Raw genomic sequence first — 25,095 nt, 5'->3', positions numbered from 1 at the left:
TTACTTTTTTTTGCATCTTTCCTAGTGCCTGGGAAAGCCAGAATATGAGCATGGTGAAACGTAAGAATAACAACGCTATCATGCTTATGAATGAGTCAGGAAAAGTGCCTGGACAAAACAAACTCAAAGTCTGATGTGTGGCAACAACTGCACAGCCCTATAGGATTTGGCTGCCCAGGAGTGCCACAAAGAGTCACTGCAGCATCCATGAAATTATGGCAGGCCTGGAGTGTCTTTTGGAACTTTGTCTTTACTCTGACTTTTAGGTAATACCTTAGCAAAAACCTCCAGCATGAAATATTATGCATTTCTCTTTTGTGTTTTTTTCCTGCTGGTATAGAGTAGCAAGTTCCTTGGTCTTTTTTTCTCAGCAACCAAAGATGGAACACTAAGGATTTAAACTTCACATATTTAAAAAAAGAATTCTTCCCCCAAGACCCGCCCCTTATGGTTGTTACAGCATTTGCACCTTAACACTTGCATTTAAAAAAGAAGTGTTTGGAAGTGCTTAATCTTCTCCAGTTTCAAATTGATACTCCAGTTCAGCAACAGAGGCAGCAGGATGAAAGAATAACTTGGCAGGAAGAAAGAGTTCAGAAATTTGCCGGCATTAAATATTTTTCAGGCCTCAAAGGGAGCTGCCACCCTCACATGTAAGTGACATTTTAGTGTGTCAGCCAAACAGCCCCAGCTCCTTTCCCCTAGCAGCTGCAGCATTTCCCTTCACTGTGCCACTTTTTCCATGCATCAAGCAGCAGAATATGCCAAGAGGCATTTGGTTATTATGATGTAGTAGGTCAGATGAGGGCAATGTTAAATTTCTTCTTTTGTCTTGAACTTTGCATTCCTTCTCAGGAAACTAACTTCAGGGGAAGATGTCAGAAGAAGTGGGAAACAACCACATTACACTTACTCTATTGTTTGGGGGAGTTAATAGTTAATTGGATACTGTCAAGGTCCAGTTGATAAACCTTCCTAATGCAAACATTCAGTGAAAGAAAAAAAAAAGTAGGAAGGCTCAGACAGTCCTCGTGAAATCACTGTCATTAAATTCATCTTGTAACAGAGTCTTTTTCACGGCAGACTAAGCTCTCCTGACAAAAGGACTTTTATGTGAAAATATCTCCACAAGGTTGTGTGGTTTTTTTTTTCCGGCACAGAAATGCAAAAATTCATATCCCTAAGCAACACTAATCTATTAGAGGCAAACAATGGTGGCTCTAATGCTTTTAGCTTGTTGGGATCTCTACAGGAAATTCTGCCGTAGATGTGTGTGTGTCTGTCTGCGTGTGTCTGTGTGTGAGGACATGCACGCACTAATTTTTGTTTGAAAGTTATCATGCTGAATTTGTTTTTTCAATAAAAAAATCCACTTCATTCCACTTCTTTATAAACGGGAGGACTGAAGCATACATTTACATAATAAGTTCTCACCACTCAATGAATAAAATCACAGAACAGCCTGGGTGTCAAGACCTTGCAAACTTCTCCTGAGCTTCTTTTTTGCACGTTGCCTGAGTTGTCGCCGGCCCCTCCTTGCAAGGTTTGAGAAAGCCAGCAAAATCACTGTGGGCTACTATGCAGGTACCTGAATGTGTAAAAATACTGTAACATATTTAAGCATTGGTTAAAAAAACCCCAAACCTGTGGAGATTTGTTAAATGTCACTTTTCAAACAGAATAACTAGCAAGGTTCTTCCACAGCTTCTAAAATTCTAGTGGAGAACTATCCCACATAAGAGCCTTAACTGAGAGTAGAAGTGCATGCTGTAGACTTCGTCTAAATTACGTGGAAGATGAGAAAAAAGGAGAAGCAATTGAATCAATCAAAAGATTGAACGTGGCTAACACTTGGTGTTGGCACTACACGGCAAGAGCGCAGCTCTTGTGAGGTAGATAGGATCCTCCCCTGAACTGAGAGTGCTATTTGATTTTAATGGGAGCTTTCAGGCCCCAAAACATGCATAAAATTCCTGGAACACATGAAACAAACCACTGAAGATAGGGGATTACTTACAGAACAGAAACATCGCAACCCTAAATAATGAACCCATAGAGTAAAGCTGCCACTGACTTTCTTTCACTGGCTGCACAACACAGCAGTAATGACCCTCCAGAGGAAAGTGAGTTCATTTTCACACCTCCAAAGCTGTACCTGTTTAACAGCCCCCAGGGAGCACACATGCCACTGCAACGTGAACGCCCTCCCCAGAGCCACACTTACGAGCAGCACAAAGGACAGAGGGTTCAATTAAGCGGTGTGAAGCAACAAGCTCCTCTTTAATTTGAGCAGCTCTCCATACAGGCTCTAGGAGATCATTAGTGGAGTATGAACTCATCGGTGAAACCCATGACTCTTGACTTTTTGTCACAGGGGAACAAGCGCATCACTCAGGGCACAAATACACGTGATTTGCTTGGCACTGACAGGCAGTTCAAGGTATGTTCTGCTGAGCTCAACTTCCCTTCGGGAGTACAGCCACATCCTCAGCCAGCAGGCCAAGGGCTTGACCGTGAAGTCCCCAGGGAGAGCCAAGTCCAGCACGGCCCTGCTGCAGCTGACTACGGGGCAACGAGTAACCAAGTGCCGGGGCAACTAAGCCTTTTCTTGGGACTCTTACAGAGCAATAAACCCCAGAACGCACAGCCTAAGAAGGGGACACACAGAGACTAAAGAGAAGAGAATCGCTATGCAAACGCTGCACGCCCGGCTCCCGCCGCTGCTACTGAGGAAGGCCTCGCGAGACCGAGCTATTTATAGAGGCGTCCGACGAGAGCGACAGGCCGCCCAGCCAATGAGAAGCACTCCCCTACGCGGCGCCCATTGGCTGGCGGCGGGAGGGCGCCCGGCCGGTGGGCGGGGTGTCCGCGCCGGTGGGCGGGGCGTGGCTCCGTGCGGTTCCATGGCGCTGGGGGCGGCGGCTCGAGCCGGGTGCGCCGCTGACGCGGGAAGGGCGGGCGAGGGGAGCGCGAGTCCCCGGCGCGAGTCGACACAGTCGCTCGCCGCCGCGCTCGCCGCCCGCGCCCCGCGGCTCCCCCTGCCGGAGCGCAGCGCACAGGTGAGGATGGCAGCGGCGGGCAGCGGGTGCCGCTCCCCCTGCGCGCCCCGGGCCCCGCCGGCCGCCTTCGGACCCGGCTCGGAGCCGGCAGCTACAGCCCGTTCGGATTTTTTTTTTTTTTTTTTTTTTTGGGGGGGGGGGGGCGGCGGGTGTGGGTGGTTATGGCCGGACGTCTCTCGGCACCCTCCGGAGCGGGTGGGCAGCGGAGGCGCTTCTCCTCCCGGCGCCGCGGGCGCTCTGCGGTGTCGCTGGAGGGCGGTCGGGAGGCTGGGGGCCGTCCTGCTCCCCCATCCGCATGCAATGCCCCCTTCTGCGCTCGCATGCACCTGCGTGGTGGCAGTGGCGTGGGGAGCGCTGGCGGCTCCTTCGCAGGACTTGCTGCTACCTCCTTCCCTACGCCCTGCGCTGGGGGTGCCGGCGGGGCGTGTGGAGGGCGGCGCCGGGGTCCGGGGCAAAGCGGGGCTGCTCCCCCTCCGCCTCCGGCTGGGGAGACCCCGCTTTGCACCCTTCCTCCTTCTCCTCCCTGCGTGCCGGCAGCCCGAGGGGCGTTCGGCAGAGTTTGCAGTTTCCTGTCCCTCTTCCTTCCCCCCCCCCGTCCGCCTCCCACCTCGCTCCGGTGCACCGGGCGCCGCGCAGCAACCCGGACCGGCGCTCTCCCTCCCCTTCGTCTCCGTCAGCTCTCGCCCTCTGCCGCCCAGCAGAGCTGGGGGCGGCCGGTGCGTATCTCACCGCCTGTTTTTTCCCCGTCCTCGACTAAATAAGCCACGGCCGGGGCAGAGGCGCCGCGGGGAAGGTCCCAACTAACTCGGGACGGTTTCCGCGGAGGCAGCGGCTCCTCCTTCGCCGGGTCTGAGGGAACCGGGCTGCGAAATGGCAGGGCGGCGGCGAGCCTGAGGTAACGGCCCTTAACGGCGGCGGGGGACGGCGCCCAGCCGCGCGCCGCGGGGTTTGCTGAAGCGTTTCGGTGGAAATAAGGTGGAAACCCCCCTGTTCAGCAAATCTCCGCCTTTTTGCTTCTCCTTGTCTTCTAATCGCGGAGCCTTCTCCCGTGCCTTAAAGAACAACCGTTTAAATGCAGCTTTGCTGCCGCGGTAGGTTGGTTTTGCACCTCCGAAGTCTGGCACTCTCGATGCTGTGATCCTGCACCATCTAACCCTCCAGCAACTATGTGAAGAGCCTCTGCAGGGGCATTGGAGTGTATCAGGCTTTACGCTTTGCAGTTGGAAATTGGCTTTGTATGTGTTTTGGAAGTGTCTGAATAGATAGAGAAACTTCTTGGGTTATTTAAGACCCGTGATTCAGTAGGATGCTGCTCAGCACCTGAGAGGTGCCAGGTACCTTCAGTACCCATGGCCTTCAGCATCTAGCAGGGTCATTCCTGTCAGTTTGCAGTGGGAAAGGTTCAGGTCATAAGTGTGTTGGAAAATTTCATAGGCTTCGTCTAGTTATACCCTGTCATAACATCGGCTCAAACTGGATTACTCCTCGGTTAAATTTGTTTAGTTTGTGTTGTAAATTATTGAACAAACCTAAAGTGACCACCTGGGGGTTAAATAATTTATGTGCACTGACACATGGGTTTCTCCTGGTTTAACTGTCTGCATTTTTAAAAGCTGGAACCCTTCTGGTTCATGCATGGCCTTGATGTATGCAGTTTGATATAGTGAAATGCTTGAATAATCATCTAAGTACTGCTGAGCTGTAGCTGAGCTGATGGTGCCTGTGCTAAGAGGAGTGGTTACGACACCAGAAGAAAAGGATGAAAGCAGAACCAGCCAACTCAAACCCATGATAATTATTAATTTGACACAATTTTGTGCATACTGACTGCTAATTGAATCATGTTGCTACTGTTTGTTTATTTTTTTGTTTTCTGAATTCTTTCAGGCTGATTTTCTTTTTTGTGGATTCAAATAGCACAGTGAGAAGCTCTGATCACAACATCTTGGTTTTATTGCAGCAAATGTAAAAATGATGCCCACATTTTCTGGCAAGGCAGGCAGATCGCTTTCCTTGCATTATCAGCTGATATTTTTACTCCCCTGGTTGCTCTCTCTTATTTGCATGTTGGACCAGCAGCTGTCTGTTGCCCCCAGTGGGATAATCTCTCGCTTGCAGCCTGGTCCTTTGTGCACACCTGAGCTGCTCCAGAGAGATCTGACTGCTGCTAAAATAACGGTAAAGGTAGATTACAGTTTAGGCATCCTTGCTTCAGAGCCACGTTAGCTGTGTTAAACTTGGTGTCATTGACCTTGTTGGTATCCTAGTCACTTATTGTGGTAGTCTGGGTATCACCTGAACTTCCTAAATTTATGCAGACAGGCCTATAAAAGCTTGGGGTTTTGAGATCTTTGCCTCTCCCTGCTATTAAAGTTCACCCAGACTTTTATCTCCTCACCTAATTACTATTGCATACCCTTCTGCTTTTATTGCATTCATCTCCTATTCAAAGTGCCAGTGCTGATAGCGTTTCTTGGGACGCCGTGCTCTCTCCGTGTTAGCTTTCTATAGGTCTCTCAGTTGTCTTTATCTTTCAGTGTGTTGAATTCAGGTTTCTCGTATCGTGAGGCCTTTCACAGTTCTTTCTATTCCTGCTCATTATTTTGTGTCTTACTGAATTTTACCATTCACTTTGTCTGCTTCCTGTGTACTTGTGTTTGTCTGCTTCCTCGTAGGTACTATGTGATTTCTGAGTTAATGTTTAAAGCCACAAACCCATCTGTGTGTAAAGTTCCTCAAAACAAAGCATGTTACTAGCACTGTATGTGAGGTAGTCCTACAGTCCGAAGATAAACTCTCTGCAACCTGGATGTTGTGACCAAGATTTGAACACAAGAGCATGTAGTTCTGCAGCGTTTTTGTTCTATTCTGTTAATTTGTTAACCATGCCTGTTTGCTATGTCTTGTTTTGCAAGCTCTTTGGTAAAGGTAGTGTGTGCTGCAGTACAAGTTTGGGTATTTTTTGTAGTTCGTGTTTGACTAGAATCTCTTGGTACCATAATAATAAAAAGTATCTTTTCCCTGTTGTTCTAAGTGCACCCAGGCAAGAGTGACAGATTGCTTTTGAGGAAAATTCAGAGCAAGTTATTTATTGCTGGGTAACATACTTGTATCAGATGTAGTTTACAGTGGGGAAAAACTGTCAGTGCATTAAAAGAATATTAAATTAATTAGTTTATATTTGAACTACTGTAAAGGATTATTTAGTGCTTTACAAACAAATCTGCTCCCCCCCCCCCCCCCCCCCCTTAAAATTGGTTAATTTCTTTCCTTATTCTCTTTGTTTTGCTTGGTTAGGACAGTGTGGTTAGATGGTGGCTGTGTTTGGCCAGTTGAGGATTTTCTAATCCCAGGATGTGGAACCTCTCTCTGGGATAAAACTGAACTGTAGGTAATTTCCGTGTTTTGTCCTTGTGCCTGTGCGGCGGAGGTAGGAGTGATGTGGTCATATCATGGCATTTTGTGGGGCCTCTGGGTTGTTGCCAGTTGGTATAGATGGTGCAGTCTCTGTGACTGTAGTCTGTACTTTAGCTGCAGCTCAACTAGGGAAAAAAATGGCTGTGGATGGATGTAATATTCTTGCACTGAGCCGGGAAAGATGAGAGATGCAGGTTTGTAAATGCAGTTTAAAGCTCGGGTGTCTCAGTTTGCTGGGAACAGTTCTGCTGCTGTGGTTACATTAGGCCTCACTGATTTCTGAGGGGTTTTGTTAAAGTGAGTACTTAGGAGTGGGGCCTTGAGTTTCTGGCTTCCTGAAAACAAGTCTGTATCAGTTCATCACTGTCCAGAGTGACGTGTGATCTTGCCTTGTGTTTATGATAAAATTGTAATGTTGGTGATGCGTATTTTTGTTCTTTAAGGACCACATTCATGTGAAATACATCTCCTCTGGATATGAGCAATCTTAACAGAAAAAGGGCAAATTCATCTGACAAGTTCCATTCTCTGAGCCAAGACTGAGGCAGTGTGAGGGAGGTGCATGTAAGCCACAGCAATGAACATATAGTAGTATTTCTTTATTATACTTTGGTACATGGGGGACTCTTGTAAATATCTTTGGCATAATTTGTTAACATCTTGTTTCCTTTAAACAGGGCTAGAAGAATAAGGAGAAGTTTAATTTATGAGAACTATAAGAAGGCTTACAACAGTTTGGAATGGATTGATTTATGATACCTCTGATATGTGAGAGCTACATTTTGTGTCGCAATTGGCCAGCTGCTGCTGGTGGACTTCAGCTGACTTCATTGTGGCAAGCCCAACTTATAGGTCCTCATCGCTAATAGAACATAAACAAGTGTGATGCTGAAATGAGATGAGGCTCCGAAATGGAACTGTGGCCACCGTGTTAGTTTTCATCACTACTTTCCTCAGCTTGTCCTGGTATACTGCATGGCAAAATGGGAAAGGTAAGTAAGAGACTCTGTCATGTGGCTGTATGGCAGAGGAATGAATAGCACAGGCACATGCACTGCTGCTGTAGGTTGGCAATCTGTAAATTGCTCATTGACTAGCTCTGCTCCAGAAGCCTTGGTGAGGAGTAAACACCTGCTAGTAGATTCAGGAACATTAACTTAGATTGAAGATTTGAAGATTCAGGAAAATTAACTTAGAGTGAGCCTTAAAAAGAAAAAAAAAAAAAAAAAAGGACCTAAAGAAAAATAAATGCTGCTGTTGGAGGAAGGGGTTGGTCCAAGCTGAATAGTTGTGTTTAGTTTTGGGTTTTTTCCTGGTTTATAGTTGTTGGAAAAACATATGGTCTCTCATTGGTTTTTTTGTCGTGTTGGGTTTGTTCTTTTTTTGTTGTTATTGTAACATATGGCTAATGGACATGGCTGGAGAATGTTATTTTTGGTGCTGCTTTCTGTCTTCCCTGATGATTCAGTGACGGCAGTGGGAAACAACCAATCAACATTGTTGAAAGACTTTTCTTGCTGTCTTTGAATAAAATGTAAAATATTTCTTGTCAGAGTATGATACAAGAAATAAAGTAATACAAGCAAATTGACCAGGTAATTGGAAATAATAACATGAGCAATCTCATGAAAAAAATCAAGTAACTATTGTGTGTAATGGATTTTTACTTTTTCATTTATCTTTGTTGATCTTATTACGCTCCATGTGAACCGTGGCAAATTCAGCTTTTCTGAGGGTCAGGACCGTTTTCTGCAAGTAAGATGTTTCAGTTTTGTCCTTCAGTAAAGCAAATAAATTTGTGCAGCAATGGTTTCTAGAAGAAAGGTTGTGTGTTGTTTTTTTCTTTAGAAATGTGTGATCTCTTGAAAAAGAGTAGACTATGTCCTTCAAAGATAAACTAATTTTAAAACATATATTCTATCTTAAGTGAGACTGCTACACGGTTTGTTCTGAATGTTGTGCTGACAATATTGTCTTTAGTTATGCCTTGGGTCCAATAAGAGGAAGTCGAGGTTTTCCAGGAATACTGTCTGTTGCAGCACAGCCAACTTGTAACCCTTATGTAAGTATAAAAGAAGCATATGAGTTCTGTGCTCTATTGAATTTTCTTTTTTCCCATTGGGCACTTGTCGGAGAAGCAGATGCTCTGTGGTGTGATCTTGGCTGTAGCCAGTTGGTCGGTAGGCTAGCTGTCTGAATCTAAGCAGAAGGAAAAATGTCAGGTTCTCAAAGTTGTGGCAGTATATGGATCTTTTAATTGCACAACAAAAGTGTAGATGTGCCAAAGACTGAAAAAAAAAAAAAAAAAAAGGGATATTTGAATAGCCTTGCAAGTAGTATTTTCTTCATTTTGGCTAATACCACATTCTCTAGTTAGATTTTATGTTACTGATTGATTTCTTGCTGAAGAACCTCACAAGAATTTTGCTTTCACTTCAGCAAAGAAAACTTCATACATATTTCTCATGCTTTTTTTTCATTCTTACTTGACATATGACTTACAAGTCTTGTTCTTTTTTGTCAAAGTGTAACACAAAGAAAAGTAACCATTAAAAGAAACTGACAAAAATCTGCCATTTGGAGAGTGCTAGTATATATGGCACTTGGTGACAATTTAAGCTTTTGTTGGTCAGACTGCTCTGGGGTTTTTTATACTTTTTTTCCATCTGAATGCTTAGAATCCATACTTTCTTAATGTTGTTATAAAAGTTCTGCATTTATCTTCTTCCAGATCTTGCTGTTGAGCATTAAGATGGTAATTTGTTACATAAAAATCATTGTAACTAGACATTAGTAATGTGTATCATAAATCAGATATGAAACTACAGCCTAGATGATTTGCTCTTAAGGTGTTGCTTCAAGAGAAACTAATACATAGAATATTGTCTTTTAAGTTTTATTTTACTTCTTAATTTATATTTAGCATTTTATTAATTTGCACAGGTTGTCTAAAACCGAAACAGGTTTGAGTTCATTTAGTAGCATGTCTCTTCAGAGACATTTCTGCACCAATGGAAAAGGGTCAGAAACTGATGATATGTATGAAGTTTGTTTTTTTTTTTTCAAGTTTGATATAATTTTATGTTTATTTAGTAGGCCTTGCAGGATGAAAATGATAACATTTTCATTACAAATTACGAGTGGCTCAATTAGAAGCAAAAGTAGTGCTTGTTGTTCCCATTCACTGAAAGGTTATACGGTGTCACGTACTCTGATCATCATCTTTTGTTTTTTATTAAATTTATATGTCATGCACTAGATTTTTGTAGGTATTTGTCAGTCTTTGGACAGCAAAGTAAATCTACAGTTGGAAAGAAAATATTTACATTTTAAACAGGGCAAAGCAAAACCCCAAACTGCTAGCTTCTCAGTGATAACTAAAACAAATTTTGCTTTTTAAAAGAAGAAGCATAGTACCTTGATTCTAACAACCCTAATCCAGTCTTCAAGTGATTAATTTTAATTGAGGAACTAAGATCTTGGATAATTGTCACTTAAAATGCGGAACCATTTGTAGAATAGCAATGAGGCTGGAATGATGTGATGTCTTTGTAGATCATGTCTTCCTCTAGTAAATATACCTAGTCCCGGTCTGTGCAGGATAGGATTTAGACACTTCAAAGTGGTACAGACTTTGGTACTTGTTTAAAGTGCAAAAATTTGTCTCTTCAGAACGGTGCTTTACAAACTTCAAGTATATGCTGAAAAGTTGTCAGGAGCTGAAGGAAATACTCTGTCTGAAGTGCCATCACTGGAAACAGCATGGCTTTATCTTCCCCAGTGGTCTGATGATCATAAAATCACAGAACGGTTTGGGTTGGAAGGGACTTTAAGGATCATCTAGTTCCAACCCCCCTGCCATGGGCAGGGACACCTTCCACTAGACCAGGCTGCTCAAAGCCCCGTCCAACCTGGCCTGGAACACTGCCAGGGAGGGGGCAGCCACAGCTGCTCTGGGCAGCCTGTGACAGTGTCTCACCACCCTCACAGTAAAGAATTTCTGCCTTATATCTAATGTAAATCTACCCTCTTTCAGTTTAAAACCGTTACCCCTGGTCCTATCCCTACACTCCCTGATAACGAGTCCCTCTCCATCTTTCCTGTAGGCTCCCTTTAAGTACTCGAAGGCTGATATAAGGTGTCCCCAGAGCCTTCTCTAGGCTGAACACCAACTATCTCAACCTGTCCTCATAGGGAAGGTTCTCCAGCCCCCTGATCATCCTCATGGCATCTTCTGGACTTGGTCCAACAGGTCCATGTCCTTCTTATGTGGGGGCCCCAGAGCTGGACACAGAACTGCAGATGGGGTTACATGAGGGCAGAGCAGAGGGGGAGAATCACCTCTGTCGACCTGCTGGCCGCACTTGTCTTGGTGTAGCCCAGGATGCAGTTGTCTTTCAGGGCTGCGAGCGCACACTGATGGTTCATATTCAGTTTTCCATCCACCAGCACCACCAAGTACTTCTCCGCAGGATTGCTCCCAATCCACTCCTCGCCCAGACTGGATTTGCGCATGGGATTACCCCAACCCGTGTGCAGGACCTTGCACTTGGCCTTGTTGAACTTCATGAGGTTTGCACAGGCTCATCTCTCTAGCCTGTCAAGGTCTCTCTGGATGGCATAGCTTCTCTCCAGCGTATACCACACAGCTTGGTGCCGTCGGTGAAGTTGTCGAGGGTGCATTCAATCCCACTCTCCATGTCGCCAACAAAGATGTTAAACAGTGCTGCTCCCAACACTGACCCCTGAGGAACACCATTCGTCACTGCTCTCTGCTTGTGCATCAAGCTGTTGACTGCAACTCTTTGATTGTGACCATCCAGCCAATTCCTTATCCACTGAGTAGTCCATCTGTCAGATCCATGTCTCTCCCATTTAGAGAGAAGGATGTCATGCGGGACAGTGTCAAGTGCTTTGCACAAGTCCAGGCAGATGATGTATATAGCCTTTCACGGGGGCAGGTATTGCTATTTGAATGAAATGGCCAATCACTGTGTGTGAAGAAGGTTGACTGAAGTACCTCTGGTTGTTAGAGTCTTCAAAATTAAGTCAAGATCTTTGTAATGTTCTGGACCGCATACAATTTCTGGAAGCGCTGGAGTTGTAAGGAAGCAGTACTGTTGGGATTCTAGAGGGCTTTCTGCGAGAGAATGGCCATGTGAGCAATCCTGCGTGAGAACAAGACTAAGAGCCTCAGCCGAGCAAGAATGCGATAAGGATGTGACCCTGAATGCGGGGGGAGAAACTCGACGAGACAAACAACCCCCGGAAGGGGTTGGGACGGAAAAAGAAGTTACACAAGGCAGGAAGCCTGGCAAGGCTGGTGTGGCACTTTTTATCCAATCATAAGAAGGTTTAAAGCGCGGGCTAAGTTAACTGTCCAGTCTTGAGGACTTGTACTGCATGTTACTCACGTGTGCGGGAGAACATTATAAAAGGGCTTTCTTAGTTGTAATAAACAGGCATTGCTTGATCACACTGGTCGTGTGCGTGCTCAGCTTTCCCGCAGCAGTACGAGCCCTGAATACACCTGGGAAAGGCCTCTTCTCTGAGATCCATGAACAAGAGTTGTAAGACTGCTTTCTAGGAGTTAAAAATGTGCTATGGTTAGCACAAATGAGGTAAATGTTGGAAATCAAATCTTAGCAAAATGCAGGTTACTTTGGTGCACAGAAGAAACACTTTGAAAGGATGTGCAGTCATTTCACATAGTCAGTTCAGTGTAAAATGTCCTTGAATTCTTCCTAAGACTGAGCTCTTGCTCAAGTGATAACTTTATGCTTAACATCATCTCTTCTGACTGAATCAAGATTTCTGGTTCTACTGACCTGCTCAGGTTCACAGGTCTTCACCACCTCATTTGTGAGCTACAGAAATGCGGTAGGTTTTTTTTAATTCTAAAGGCACTGCTCATAAGAAGATCTAACCAGTACAAACCAGCACTGTGTACCTATGACACCAGTCACAAAAATTATGTGAAAGCTGTGGTGCACTATGTAGAGAATGTACTTCTGGTGCTTTGATCTTTAACGTGACTAGTGGTCTGAGTACATAATGTTTCAGGAAAAGCATTATGCTCCATAGTGCTCAAGAACCTCCTTTTCTTGGGTCAGCAAACTTCCTGGTGCCTGCCACCAGCATGGAAATTAGGAAGGAAGGTAAATAACTTTACTGATTAGGGCAGGTGTGGTAGGATGAAATTCCTTATCAAAGCATTCATCAACATCATCACTTGCTTCCCATGTTGAAGTCCTACTCTGATCCTGCTGCCTTTGATTAAAAAAAAAAAGGCAGTTTTTTGTTTAAAGTATGCGTGCTTTGTTCTTGGTGAAAGGCAGTAGTTGGCAGTGTCTTGTATCATTTGGCTATTTGTATGGAATATGTATTGTGAAAATCTGATGCAACATAATCCTTCAGGATTGTCTAAACTATGTAGTTTTCAAATCAGTCTGAAACTAGTAGCATATGTCATCTTTTTCCAATGTAAAACATTCTTCTTTAATGATGAATTAGTTGAAAAGCTTCTGGTTTTTTAGTTCATCCAAGGGTGGTGTTGTAACTGTAGGATATCCTCCCTGTATGAGGATGGCTTATTTTAGTACACTGATTTAAATTCACACAAGAAGACCTCCAAGAGGACTTTTACTTTCAAGATACTTAACAAGCTGCTTAGTTTGCTGAATTTTCACTATACTTAAGTAAAAATGGCTGGAGGTACTTTTTTGTTTTAAGCATGACATTTTCTGTCATTTGCAGAGAAAATGGCCTGGGCTGTATAATAAAACAGTTGTCTTCTTTCTTCTCCGGCTGTTTTCATAAAATTAGAATTGCCATGCTGTTTCTCAGTCACAATAATCATAAGTGCTGAAAAATATCTAAACTTAACAACAAGCATAAGAAAACCTAACTGAGACTAAAACAAAAAAGCCTCGGCCAATGGTGGAAAATTTTGGACTAAGAACCAGGGATATTAATTCCCAGAGGAAGAAGAGTCCTACAGAACCGTGTGGGAAACAGGGCAAGGAGGACAGGAGATGGAGATATATATAGAGAAAGATATATATATATTTTTTTTTTCCCTTGGCAGTGGTTATGCAAATATTCTCTTTAAAAATAGATCAGAAATCTGAGAGATGCATGCTAGTATTTTGCAACCATAACCCACCTTAGTTTATGCTTTGATCCGAAGAGAAGCTGTTATTCTAGTAAATGCTGATTACAGCGTTCTGTCTGCATGTTCTGATTTTCAGAGTTATGTGCTGATTTCCCACTAATTTGAATTAAAACTGAGCAAAAGTTAAATGGACTAGAAACTGGGAAGAGTGGAAGCAGTGGAAGGGAAGGGAAGGCATGGGATGCTGAAGTAGAAAGTGCTTATAACAATTTATGACAGTTTGTTCAGAGAAGGAAGATCTTTCTTTCTTTTCTGTTAGAATGAAGGGAAGTGTTGGTTTCCTTTGGAAATTCTTCTAGGAGCTGAAATTAAAGGAAATGGGAGTTTCCTTTTTTCAACACCATCACATGAATATTACTCTAGTGTTTTATCTAAAATACACTTCAAGCTTGGTTTCCAAAACTGTCAAGTTGGCATATAGCTTATCGATACTAAAAATATGAGTTGATTTCATTAAAGTCTATCAGGAATGTAGGTTTGGAATGATTACTGAGAGTCCTGTGCAGATAGTGAACTTGCTGTCCCGGGTGAGTCAAGCAGAAGAGGTATATATATCCCAGCTGTTCAGGTGGGCAGTGGTTAAGTCTGCAGTATCTTTGTGTCCACCTGGTGCCTGTTGCAGCAGAACTTTTCTCACACCAATGATTTTGGTGAACTGCAGTGGAAAGGATTGCAACCAAAGGGGCTTCTGCAGCACTGCCTTGTCCCCTTGATTTTTTTGTAAACTTCTAGCTAGGTTAGCTTGGCAGTTTATGGGATTCTAAAACTTGGTTGCTACCAGAGTGTTTAATATGACCAGACTCAGACAACATCTTGAGGTACTGCTCTTGCTTGTGGCCCAGTCCTCAGAGTTGGGGTAAAGGCAATACTTTCGTGCAATGTGGCTTCTCTTAATACTTCTTCAGCCTGAGTCTTCCATGTTTGCATGACAAAAAATTCTCCAAAACACTGGTTGCCGCTCCCATGCTGACACTGTCATGTGAGTAGTTTAGCCAACCCAGGAAAGTTGCATCTGACACAGCTGCTCATACCCTACTGTAAATGTATCTACTAAGAAACCTTTGCAATGGATTGTAAGCCGGTGTGTATTTATCTTCTTGCTAGTAACTGTCTTCCTAGAGTAGTTACAGTGGATACATGGTCAAATTTTTAACACTGATCAGGAGGGCTTTGCAAATGATCTGTCCTGGTTTTGGTGGTGGTTGATATTTTCCTTAGTGGATCTGGGTGATGAGAGGAAGAGATTTCTTACTACATTTCAAACAGCAACATGCTGGGAGGGGCAGCGAAAGTAGGCAGAGAGTTTGAAGGTAAAAATAACTTTAAAAAATTGGAGATCTAGTCATGAAGGGGGGCGAATGGAGAGTTAAAGGTAGGTGAAAGTGCCCCAGACAAAAGTGCAGTAAAGCAGAAGACAATCAAATGTATACATAAATGGGAAAGAAATATGGTGTTAGGATTCTAGTTAGGAATGGTAGTTGACTGTAAATCACATGCTAAGCATGTGTTGTCATGTTATTGCAGAAAACAGAAGAAATTGAACAGTTAAGGAAGTAAAGTAGTATTGAAGTCTACTACTTCAGCAAGACACAAGAAATCTTTCTGCTCTGCTTGGCATTGTTTTCACTTCTGGATGGTGCACTGCAAAGAGGTTAGATTTATTAGATGGGTTTCAAAGGAGCAACAAGTGATCCAAGATCTAGAAAATCTGCACTGTAAGGGAAGAGTCAGTGTTCTGACATTCCTTAGCTTAAAGAGAGGTGTGAGAAGAGAGACAGGAAGATAATTTTTCAAATATTTCAGAAGTTCTTGCAAAAAAATAAAAAGGACATAATCTATTGTTTGCAGCCATAGTGAATAACAGGATATAAGGGACTGAAATTAAAAGGGAGAACAAGGTTAGGTAGTGGAAAATTTTTTTTTTTAATGGCAAGTATAGTTATGTACTGGAGTACATCATTGGGAGGAGCAAAGAATTTCCGTGTAGGCAATTTTAAGAACAAGTTAAACCAGCGATGCCAAGTAAAATACACCAGTACCATGTTTGGTACCAATAGAGATTTGGGCTAGCGCAGAAAGAGTGAGTTACACTGGGTTTTAAAGTCACTATGACACTCCCAAAATAAGTCTTAGATAGGGAAGACCTACAGCTGGCAGGGGTGATCTAACTTTGAACTAGCTATCTTGCTGAAATTATTTTTTTAGTGGGGGGTTGGACTAGATGACCCTTAGAAGTCCCATCTAACCAAAGTTATGCTAGGTATTCTTGACCTTTGCCAAGTTTATATCTTCTTGTGCCAAGAAGGACATGCTAGTGCATTTCATTACTAAACAATATTGATGTTTGCATGAGGTGTGTGTTGCCCTTTATTATCATAAAATTTGATGCCTTAAAATACGTAAAATGTTTGTATTTTAGCAGATTCACATAACTGTTTATTGTTAATGTCCACAGCCATTTCTATAGCTAGGAAGTGAAATATAGTGAAAATAATGTGTTAGAAATCTTAAAAAGCAACTTGTTTTTATTTTCAAGTGTGGGTTGTTGTTTTTTTTCTTTTTTCCTTCCGCACTTCCATGATTTGGAGTAGTATCTCATTTATTAACCTTATTTCTGCTGTGTAATCATGACTTTATTTGCTGCCTGGATAACAAAAAAGCTTTTTCCATTATTGATACAATCTTTCAGATTAGAATTCTAGAAATTGTTTCTTTTTAGGATGAGACACTGACAAGTCTATAATTCAGTTTTGTTTATAATGCACTATGTTTTGTTTTCCTGAACATGGTAGAAAGTGAATAGAAAGTGGTTTCCTTGCTCACAGTGCAAGGCTTTATGCCAAGTAGTCTCTGTCTAAAAAGCAATTACTCTACAGTATTTTAGAGCTGTACTTCCAGTTGCTTTTCTGGTTGTCTCCTTGGCTTTTGCACAGTTTTCTGTCTATTCCTGTGGATGCTTCCCACAGATGTGCCACCCATCTATCTAACAGTAAACAACAGAAACCCTATTTTTGCTCGTGGCAGTCTCTAATTTTACTAACTTATGCTCAAAAAGAATTTAAGAGTTTCCTATGCTTATCAAGCATAAATGTTGCTATGTATCCTGCAGATACATCATTGTCTTACATATCAGTGCCATGAACAACATGTAAGTTTCCTCAGACAGTTCAGAAATGGGCTGAAATAAATAATTTTATCATTACAAATGACTGGTAAAGCAGTTGTGCAAATAAACAGCCCTCACTCATACTTAGTTGCACAGCCCCTAAAGACAAACTGTGGAGGTACTGTTGGAGAGAGATTTGAATGAAATGTGATCCCATCACATTTGACTTACAAGGTGGTTGTTAATTTGTAGCGATATGGGAGCATGGTCAGGCTTTGATCCTGTGTTGTTTTCAAGGAGGACAAGTTAAATATGCCCTCAGAAACAGAGCTTGTTCAACACAGTTGTCAAGGCACAGAGAAACAAGGAGCATCAGGAACCCCAACCCACTAGCATGTGTGGAAACAATAATCAAACTTCTGCAATGGCTTGAATTTTGTGCCCAAGCTAATAAGACTTTCTAAAAGTTTCAGCTCTTAGAACAGAGTTGTTAATTATGAGATGGTGGCACTTCCAACCAGTTACCTTTTGATAGATGAATTTTCTTCTAATGTATTAAAATGTTACAACATTTGGCTGTGGATCTACCATTACTAATCTCATTTTGATTTAGGAAGCTAGTTTTTCTTGCTCTAGTTCCTGCCTTGTATGTGTATATTTCACTGGTTTCTGAGAGGAGGGAGAGGAATGGTTTAAATCTAAGAGCATGTTAATTTACAGGTGCAGAAGCTCACAGTTAGTTACAATTCTGTAGTAGTAACAAATCATGTTGAAGTATTTGGAAGCTTTCAGGGTGTCAGAACTGAATGGTTGCTTTTTCTTTCCGGGTCATGGTTCTGCTTTCCTTTGTGCTTTGTTTCCTTGCCACGTTGGACTGTAGGTGAGTTAATCTGATAATACACAGCATTTTAACTCTCAAAGCCTGAGCCCTGAATGTGCAACAGTGTGTGTGTATTATGTGATGATTCTTTGAGAAGGTTTGGGATATGTACATCTGGGTTTTCCTGGACGTGACTGGTTTTTATTCACAGAAATTTTGCCTGGGCAGAAATCCTTCAGGTGCAGAGCCTGTTAGCCCCAGATGGGTGGATGCTGCTGCACAGGCATCCTGTTGCTGACCAGGTTACTGCGTGACCAGAAATCCCAATTGCGTAGACAGAAATTGTTTAAGTGCGCACAGTAAGTGGCACCTTTGGGAAGTTTTATGTAGGTGCGTATTTGTGATAAGTATTTGCTGAGCAATTGTGCAATAGTCCATGTGCTTTTGGGATGTGTGAGAAGGTTCAACCACTCACTGCCCTGTTGGTTGGCATATATGCTGAGTCACATTCTGGAGGATGTGTAAGGGTGCATGTGTTGTAGAGTTTGTGTGGAAGTATCAGGGTTAAACATTTTTGCTTTGCACAGAGAGTTTCTGTATAGAAATAGGGGAGACCTTTCTGAAACTCCCATGTGTAGACACGTGATGCTAGAATAACCATCTTCTGATGTAAATGGGACACGCATTCATAGGTAGAGATGACCTAAAAAGGTCAGGGCTCATTTTCCCTTGTTCTTCTCCTCCACACTGCTTTACTGAGAAGGCAATTGTATACAGTAAAAATGCAATTTCATATTATATGGAAACACTGAAGAAGAGACTAATGTTTTGCCCTGTATTTGTAAAATGTTGCTTTAAACCTGACTGTTCTTAACTTAGTTTGATAAAGTTTTAAACTTGGAATGAGCTATAATTCAATGGAGCACTTTTTCTCTTGTATTTTGGGGATCCAGAGGTGAGTTGCATTGGCTTTTGTGGTTTTAGCTATGTGTAGATTGCAGTGATCAAAGACTTGAATCAGGTGAAGTTGAAAATTTGTCCTCATGCAGGAAACAATTGATGCTAGGACATTCACAAATGTTTGTATGTACAGTACCCATGGCTTTTAAGCTGTTCTCCGATGCAGTCATAATGATAAACTAATGACTTGGAAAATAAACATAGGATGGATGTGGTTAACTGGTTTTGGTTGTTTTTGTTTTTTTTTTTTCCCCCCCCAAAAAAGTTGAAATGTCACTTCAGCTTCATTTGCCCTAAGATATGATGCTGTGTCATCTTTTTCACTCTGTCACTCCTTCATTAAACTTCTCACTTAGTTCAAATTTGGTTTTGGTAGTACCACTATTCCTACAAGCTTGGAGGAAGCAGGCTGTTAGGACCAGGACAGAGCCTCCACTTGGTCCCAGGGCTGGAGCTCAGCAGCAGTGTTGGTCTTGAATAGCTGGGCAGGCACTGCTCACGTTCTCTCTGACCACGCCATGGGTGCAGAGCTCTTGTCTTCTGCAGCACTGCTGTTTTTTGCTAGTGGTTAGAGGCAAATGCTGTTAATGCATGGAAGAAGTATGCAAATGGGAAGGCATACACAGGGGACAGCATGAGGAGTTATGTGCTGAGGGCCAAATGCTGGTTCTGCTGGCTGGGATTATAGTGTCAGAGGAACCAGAGAGTCCTGGGGTGTGGACGGGAGTCTTGGGGGAGAGCTGGGGCCACTGGCCTGTAAGAGAAGAGGGGTGGAAACAGCTGTAGGAAAACAAATGCATGAAACTTGTGTGGATGCATATCTATGTTCAGGTTTGGGTGTTGCCTCCCTGCCCCACAATCTTGGCTCTCACTAGGCACACAAAATTACCAGAGTGTCAGGTGAGAGAGCTGTTTCATTTAGAACTTGGACATGTACACATAAATTGTATATATTTTTGATAGTTCCTGATACTGCTGGTTTAATCCTACTTCAGAGTGTAGGTTGAACTGCTTGTGTTTGTGTTTGGATGTATTTTTTCTACTTGGTCTGCTTTTGAATTACTAGAGAATAGCCTTCTGGGTCTGGCAAGAATCTGTGCTTAAGATGTTTGCTTTTATCTGTATCTGATCTTGTGGTGTGTCTTACTGTTTGTACATCATTGTTAAATGTGCCATTGAAGAAAAAGTAATTCATGGCTACTTTGCTATGCTGTTTATTGAGATATTATAGATGCATTTTTCAAACGGAAATTAAATGTAGGAGGCTGATAGATATGCTAAAGGAGGTGTTGCCATTTGTGGTATTTAAGTGAAACTGTAGAGGTGGTAACTGATGCAGCTGACTCTACCCTTCATTCTCAAAAAAAAGCTTTATAGCAAATTGATTTATAAACTGCAATAATGGCATCACAGTAATGGGACACTTAATAGAAACTTCTATGGCTGTATTGATTTGCACTTTCAAAAGTAAAAATGGAATTTTACATACCATTTTTGTAATGCAAAAATTTTTTTTTACAAATCTTTAGAAAACCCCAAAGTCTTTCCTGTAAGAGAAAATCAAAATTTACTTTATTTCAATGCATCTTTATTAAGGTCTGGTTTATAGCCACATGATGCTTCCTGGATCTTCTCTTCTGTGGGAATTATTCCTACACTGTGCACATTGTTCCATAAACTCTTTGCTTCTTTGTTACAGAAGGGGTCAATATGAAAGTTATAATTCCACTCAGAAACATTAACCCATTTGAAATACAAATAGAACCACATTTCCCTCTGGTGTTGCAGCATCACAAACTAATGTTCAATAATATTGATGAAGAGTAGTGTAATGGAAAAATAATTAAAAATATGTAATTAACACAGTGATTTGGGAAGGTTACACCAAAATATTAATTTTCTGCACTGAGTATTTGGGAGACTCCGTGCAGAATTTTTGGTAATTCTCACCAAAAAATTAAAGATTCCAGCTGCTTATACCATGTGACACATTCAAATGGCCTTAGTCAAGTATAACTAGAAACCAAGCAGTGCCTTCCCTAATCTTGTGAAAACATGTTTGTTGCTACTTCTAGACCATTCTCTTCATGTTTATGACTTCATTTGCCATGATTGAAATTCTGATTTGTTCAGTATTCTAGTATTTGCATATGACATAACCATGTCCATTTGTTCCATCCCACACTTGATTTTTTTTATAACATTTTACTAATTTTCTCTTTATTCATATGAAGGTTGTCTGTGAAATGATGACGAAACAAGCATGATGCACAGAGACCATGTTAGAATTGAGATTAAACTAGTTTCAGGTGTCCAGCTAGGGTTGAATTTTGAGGTGGTGTAAGGCACCAGGTTAGGTGGTTACAGGCTTGAGATACAACATTGCTCACAATTGCATATTGATTAGTGTGATGGTCATCTCTAAACCATGCCTGAACCTGTGGGTTTTTTTAAAGAGCTGGAGAAGGGAAAAATAGTAAGTTGATTTCAGATAAGATCAGTTAATTTTTTGAATTTTCTTATGTGTAGTACATTACAAATACAAGAAATAATGTGTGTAACCTTTGACTAAAACATCATTTCTTTAATTTTAAAATATAGCTGTAACTGTAGCTGTTAAAGCAGGAAGCTGATGGAGAGGCATAAGATATGTAAAAGATTAAAAAAATGTGTAGAATGCAGATTCGTTTAATGGCTGGTTATTTGCAAGATGTGAGTGACAGGATTAGGGGAAGCTTGAATGATTACCAAATTGATTTTGAAAATTAGTTTACTGTTTGTGCACCCTGGTTTGGGTAATAAAAAATTTTCAACAAAAATGTTTTTATTGTGAGCTTTGATGGAGACTTGTTTTCTCTTTCAAATCTGTTTTCCAGTTTTAACTTACCAAGTCAACAATATGGAGAATCAAAGACCTTACTTTCAGGAATTGTGTTACAGCAGAGAACACTAGTAAATTGAATTAGAAGTTCAGTAGCATACAAAAAGGTGGTATGCAGAGAAAAAAACAAACCAAACTTCCAGGAATTGGAGACCACTAGATAGCATAAATATTTTGATTTGATATCTTAATATGGGTATATATGCTTGTTTGTAGAAAGTAGCTGACAGTATTGTCTGAGATCTGAGGGGAAACATGAGATTTCACAGATGACTTGTAGTCAAACTGACTGTAAGGGGTTGAATTACCTAAAGGGTAATTACATTTGTTTACACTGTCAGCAAATCTGTAAGTATTTCAGGTGAAGGGGTTGTCTCTTATTCTCTCTTAACAGATGTGAAAGAGTTGTGTTTTACCAGGGTTATATTTTGGTATTATTTTTAATGTTGAAATTACAATACCACACAGAGATGCTGACCCTTACATTATAAAGCCACACTCTGCTAGGATCAGCATAAGCAGTTATGGCTTCTTTCATATGTCTTGTTAGAAATGAGTGTAATTAGCTATTATGTAGTTTTAAGAAGATATTCTTGTTTATTGGTAGCAATAAAGTCTCTCTCTATATACACACATATAAACTAAATGATGGAAGCAAGCATAACTGGATGCAACGTCTATGCTTAATACTGCAGAAATGTAGAATGGATTGCTTTACTTTAAGATGCTAAAAAAAATGCAATGGGAATGCTTTCTTTCTACTAATGTGCTTTAGTCCTTCAGTGTTGCCAAGAGTGCAGGCTAGATATCGACCTATCCTGTATCAAAAGTAAAGTGTATTTCTGTGCTATGATTCTAATGTTTGCCTAAACTGGAACTTTGTGCTTGCTTGAGCAGTAGATCTTCTGCATAAGATTTTAGTCAGAATTGTAGCATGACTTTTTAATTGGCAGTGTTTGAAAAAATAATTGTAACATAATGATCTTTGTAAAAGCTGTCACTGGAAATTGTGTTTCTGTTTTTGAGGTAATGCTGTGATGTTATTGTTGACCACTTCCTGGTTTCTTTTACACTGTTGTACATTTTGAGTCTTGTGCAAGACAAGAAGTATCGAAGTGGGATGTTTCAGTGAAGGTTGTTGGAAGGTAATTTTTTTTCTGACACTGTAAAGAGTTAATGTCCAAAAGACATGAATTCAATGGTTTGCATACTCAGCTGAGCTTTTCTTTTAATTTCTTAAACCAAACTCTTTGTGCTATGTATGTCTAGAACAGAAATTGCAATAATTTTCCTTGTACAGCTTTGCTTTTTCGGAATAGAATCTATGAAGCTTTTATTTATTAGTGTTTCTATTCAGGGCTGGAGATGTGTTAAATGCTGATTGCTTATTGTGGAACTGATTTAGCATATGATTTCAGTGACCTTTTTATATCACTTTCCCTTTAAAGAAGGAATGCCAGCAGAGTTGACAGTGCTTCTTAGCATTGGGAATAAAATAAAAGCCAAATAACTGGAATCTAAAAACCCTTGAGGATTATATTCATCCACGGAGTCCTGAGCAGTGTTGTTTACTAGCCAAAGAAGTGTGAATACTAGTAAACAGTCAAATTAGGACAAATAAATTGCAAATGTGAATTTTCTTTATTTCTTTTCTCCATCACTGTAGCTTGCTGTTTTGTTTTAAAGGAAGACCTTCAGCTTAAGTGCTGTCAATACTTCTCAAACAAATCATGTGTTTAATTATCCTTATTGTCTGAAGCCAATGCACAGACAGAATGCCATATGCTTCTGTTGACTTGACCTCCTTAGCCGTGAGTGTCTGGATTTTCTGATATATTATTTTTATTCCTTGTGTCCAAAGGAACGTTCAGACCCTTTGTCAGCCCTCATCAATGGAGATTTGAGAGTGGTGTCATAGTGAGTTTTGTAACTGTATAGGAAATTTTCTAAATTGTGACCTTTCTTTATTGAACAATTTGTATATAGAGGCAAAAGTAAGCAATTGCATCAGGAGACATTTAAAACTGTTCCTGGCTGCTCTAGCCAGCTATTAAAATACCTCTTAAGTAAATCATTCATCAATTGTCACAGTTCTAGTTTGGCTTCTCTGGCTTTCTGATTGCTTAGGATTGTTTGTTTTTCCTCTAGGAAAAACATTTTAATCTGTAGCTTTTTAGAAAAATAAAACAAACTAAAAACCAAACCTGCCTGATATATGCTTCCATTTTGACTGGTAATCTGCAGCATTTTTTGTGAAATTGTATTAAATATATAAAAAATGGGGGGAAAGCAGATTTTCAGTCTGATCTCTTTTGTATTCACATTTTTCTGATTTGTTTGGATATGTGGAATCTCTGAGAAAGCAGGGGTTTTCTGTTCTTTTTTTCAAAAGAATGTTTAAAAGCAAATTTGTTCTGAAATTTACACTTCAAAATAGGAAGGTTTTACCAGTTGATACTACAAGGGATCATATACAGATTGCTTTAAAAATTTTAGTGAAAACAACTTCAGCTCCTGCTGCAAAGGAATGTTTAAACAAAAGTATCTGGACTGAGATTGGATCAGGCCCTGAAAGTTTCAAAGCAAACACTTCAGACTTGTGCTGGTGCATTAGAATTGGGGAGAACAAAAAACACTACTTGTTTATACAGATCCTTGAAGTGCACAATGTGAACAAGTTGCAATAAAAAAATAAGTAATTATAATTCTCAAGTTACTTTTTAAAAATAAATTTAAGATGACCTGCAGAACCTTCACTGAAAAATAAGCTGTTCTTCACAGTGAAAACTCCTTGAATAAGCATTTTTTAAAATACTTCTAGTCCTAATAAGTGTGTTTCTATGTGGAAAACAAGGGCAATAAACAGTAGCTCTACTGGATTGCTTTGGTATATTTAAATACCAGATTGCTGAAATGACCTGTCAATTTTAGTAGCAAGATTACGGATAAAAGAATGACTTGCCCACGCTTTCCCTAAATCTTGATACAAGACCTTTTTTGTTTGTTTCAAGAAGCAGAAAATGTTTTGTCATTAGTAGGATGTATTTTTCGTATGTAAATCAGCTACCTTACTGTCTGTAATTCCACTGAATAATATAAAACAATCTCATGTTCTCTAATCCTTCAAAATAATAATAGCTTTATGAGTAGGCATAGCTACAGACTCAGTAACTAAAGGCTCACATCAAGTGTTTAAAGAGGACTGATAAAATTTGACCTTGAGCTGTTTTCTTAAGAGCTTTTATTTATAGTATGTCTGTTGTTAGCATTTACAGTATACTGCTTTATTCTGTATTTGCATGGTTGATTACTCTTCTGCTTCAGATTTTATAAGTCATCATAACTTGCTTATAAAAGGTTTTAATTTCACTTAAGAGCAAGGAAGGTAATTAGCTGATGGAGAGTAGTCATCCGTGGTAATATATTGTAACATTTCAAGGACACCATCTATCTGCTTTTACGCAGTTTTGAGACAAAATCAGAATCTGATTTGTAAACCACTTGAGATTTAATTTTGGGGGGCAAATTTTGTTAACACCTTCTTTACTCTTCATTGTTTGACATTGCTAGTTATAAATATGATTTGTGCCTATGTACAGGTGTTGACACTTCGTAATTACCTCAGCTTGTTACAGTGTTTTGCTGTTCTTATAAGCCTAAATGTCACAGGTGGATTCT

The 25,095-nt window shown here is 40.8% G+C and overlaps 1 protein-coding gene across 3 annotated transcripts in view; it reads left to right on the top strand.

Annotated features, from left to right (window-relative positions):
* The first annotated feature begins 2,944 nt into the window (after positions 1-2,944).
* The window catches only part of MGAT4A (alpha-1,3-mannosyl-glycoprotein 4-beta-N-acetylglucosaminyltransferase A), an 84,600-nt gene continuing 62,449 nt past the window's right edge, over positions 2,945-25,095 (top strand). For 2 of the 3 annotated variants that reach the window (XM_074908530.1, XM_074908549.1), the window contains exons 1-2: positions 2,945-3,059; positions 7,154-7,468. In XM_074908530.1, coding sequence (XP_074764631.1) covers positions 7,375-7,468 — 94 coding nt within the window. In that variant the 5' untranslated portion in view covers positions 2,945-3,059; positions 7,154-7,374. Of the gene's footprint in view, positions 3,060-3,699; positions 3,776-7,153; positions 7,469-25,095 lie in introns of those variants that run through there. The other variant, XM_074908540.1, reaches the window with a different exon arrangement.

The sequence above is a fragment of the Athene noctua genome, chromosome 1 (genome assembly GCF_965140245.1).
Source record: "Athene noctua chromosome 1, bAthNoc1.hap1.1, whole genome shotgun sequence".
In the NCBI taxonomy this organism is placed as follows: domain Eukaryota; kingdom Metazoa; phylum Chordata; class Aves; order Strigiformes; family Strigidae; genus Athene; species Athene noctua.
The sequence above is the reverse complement of the archived record's forward strand: the minus strand, read 5'-3'. Positions and strand labels throughout refer to the sequence as shown.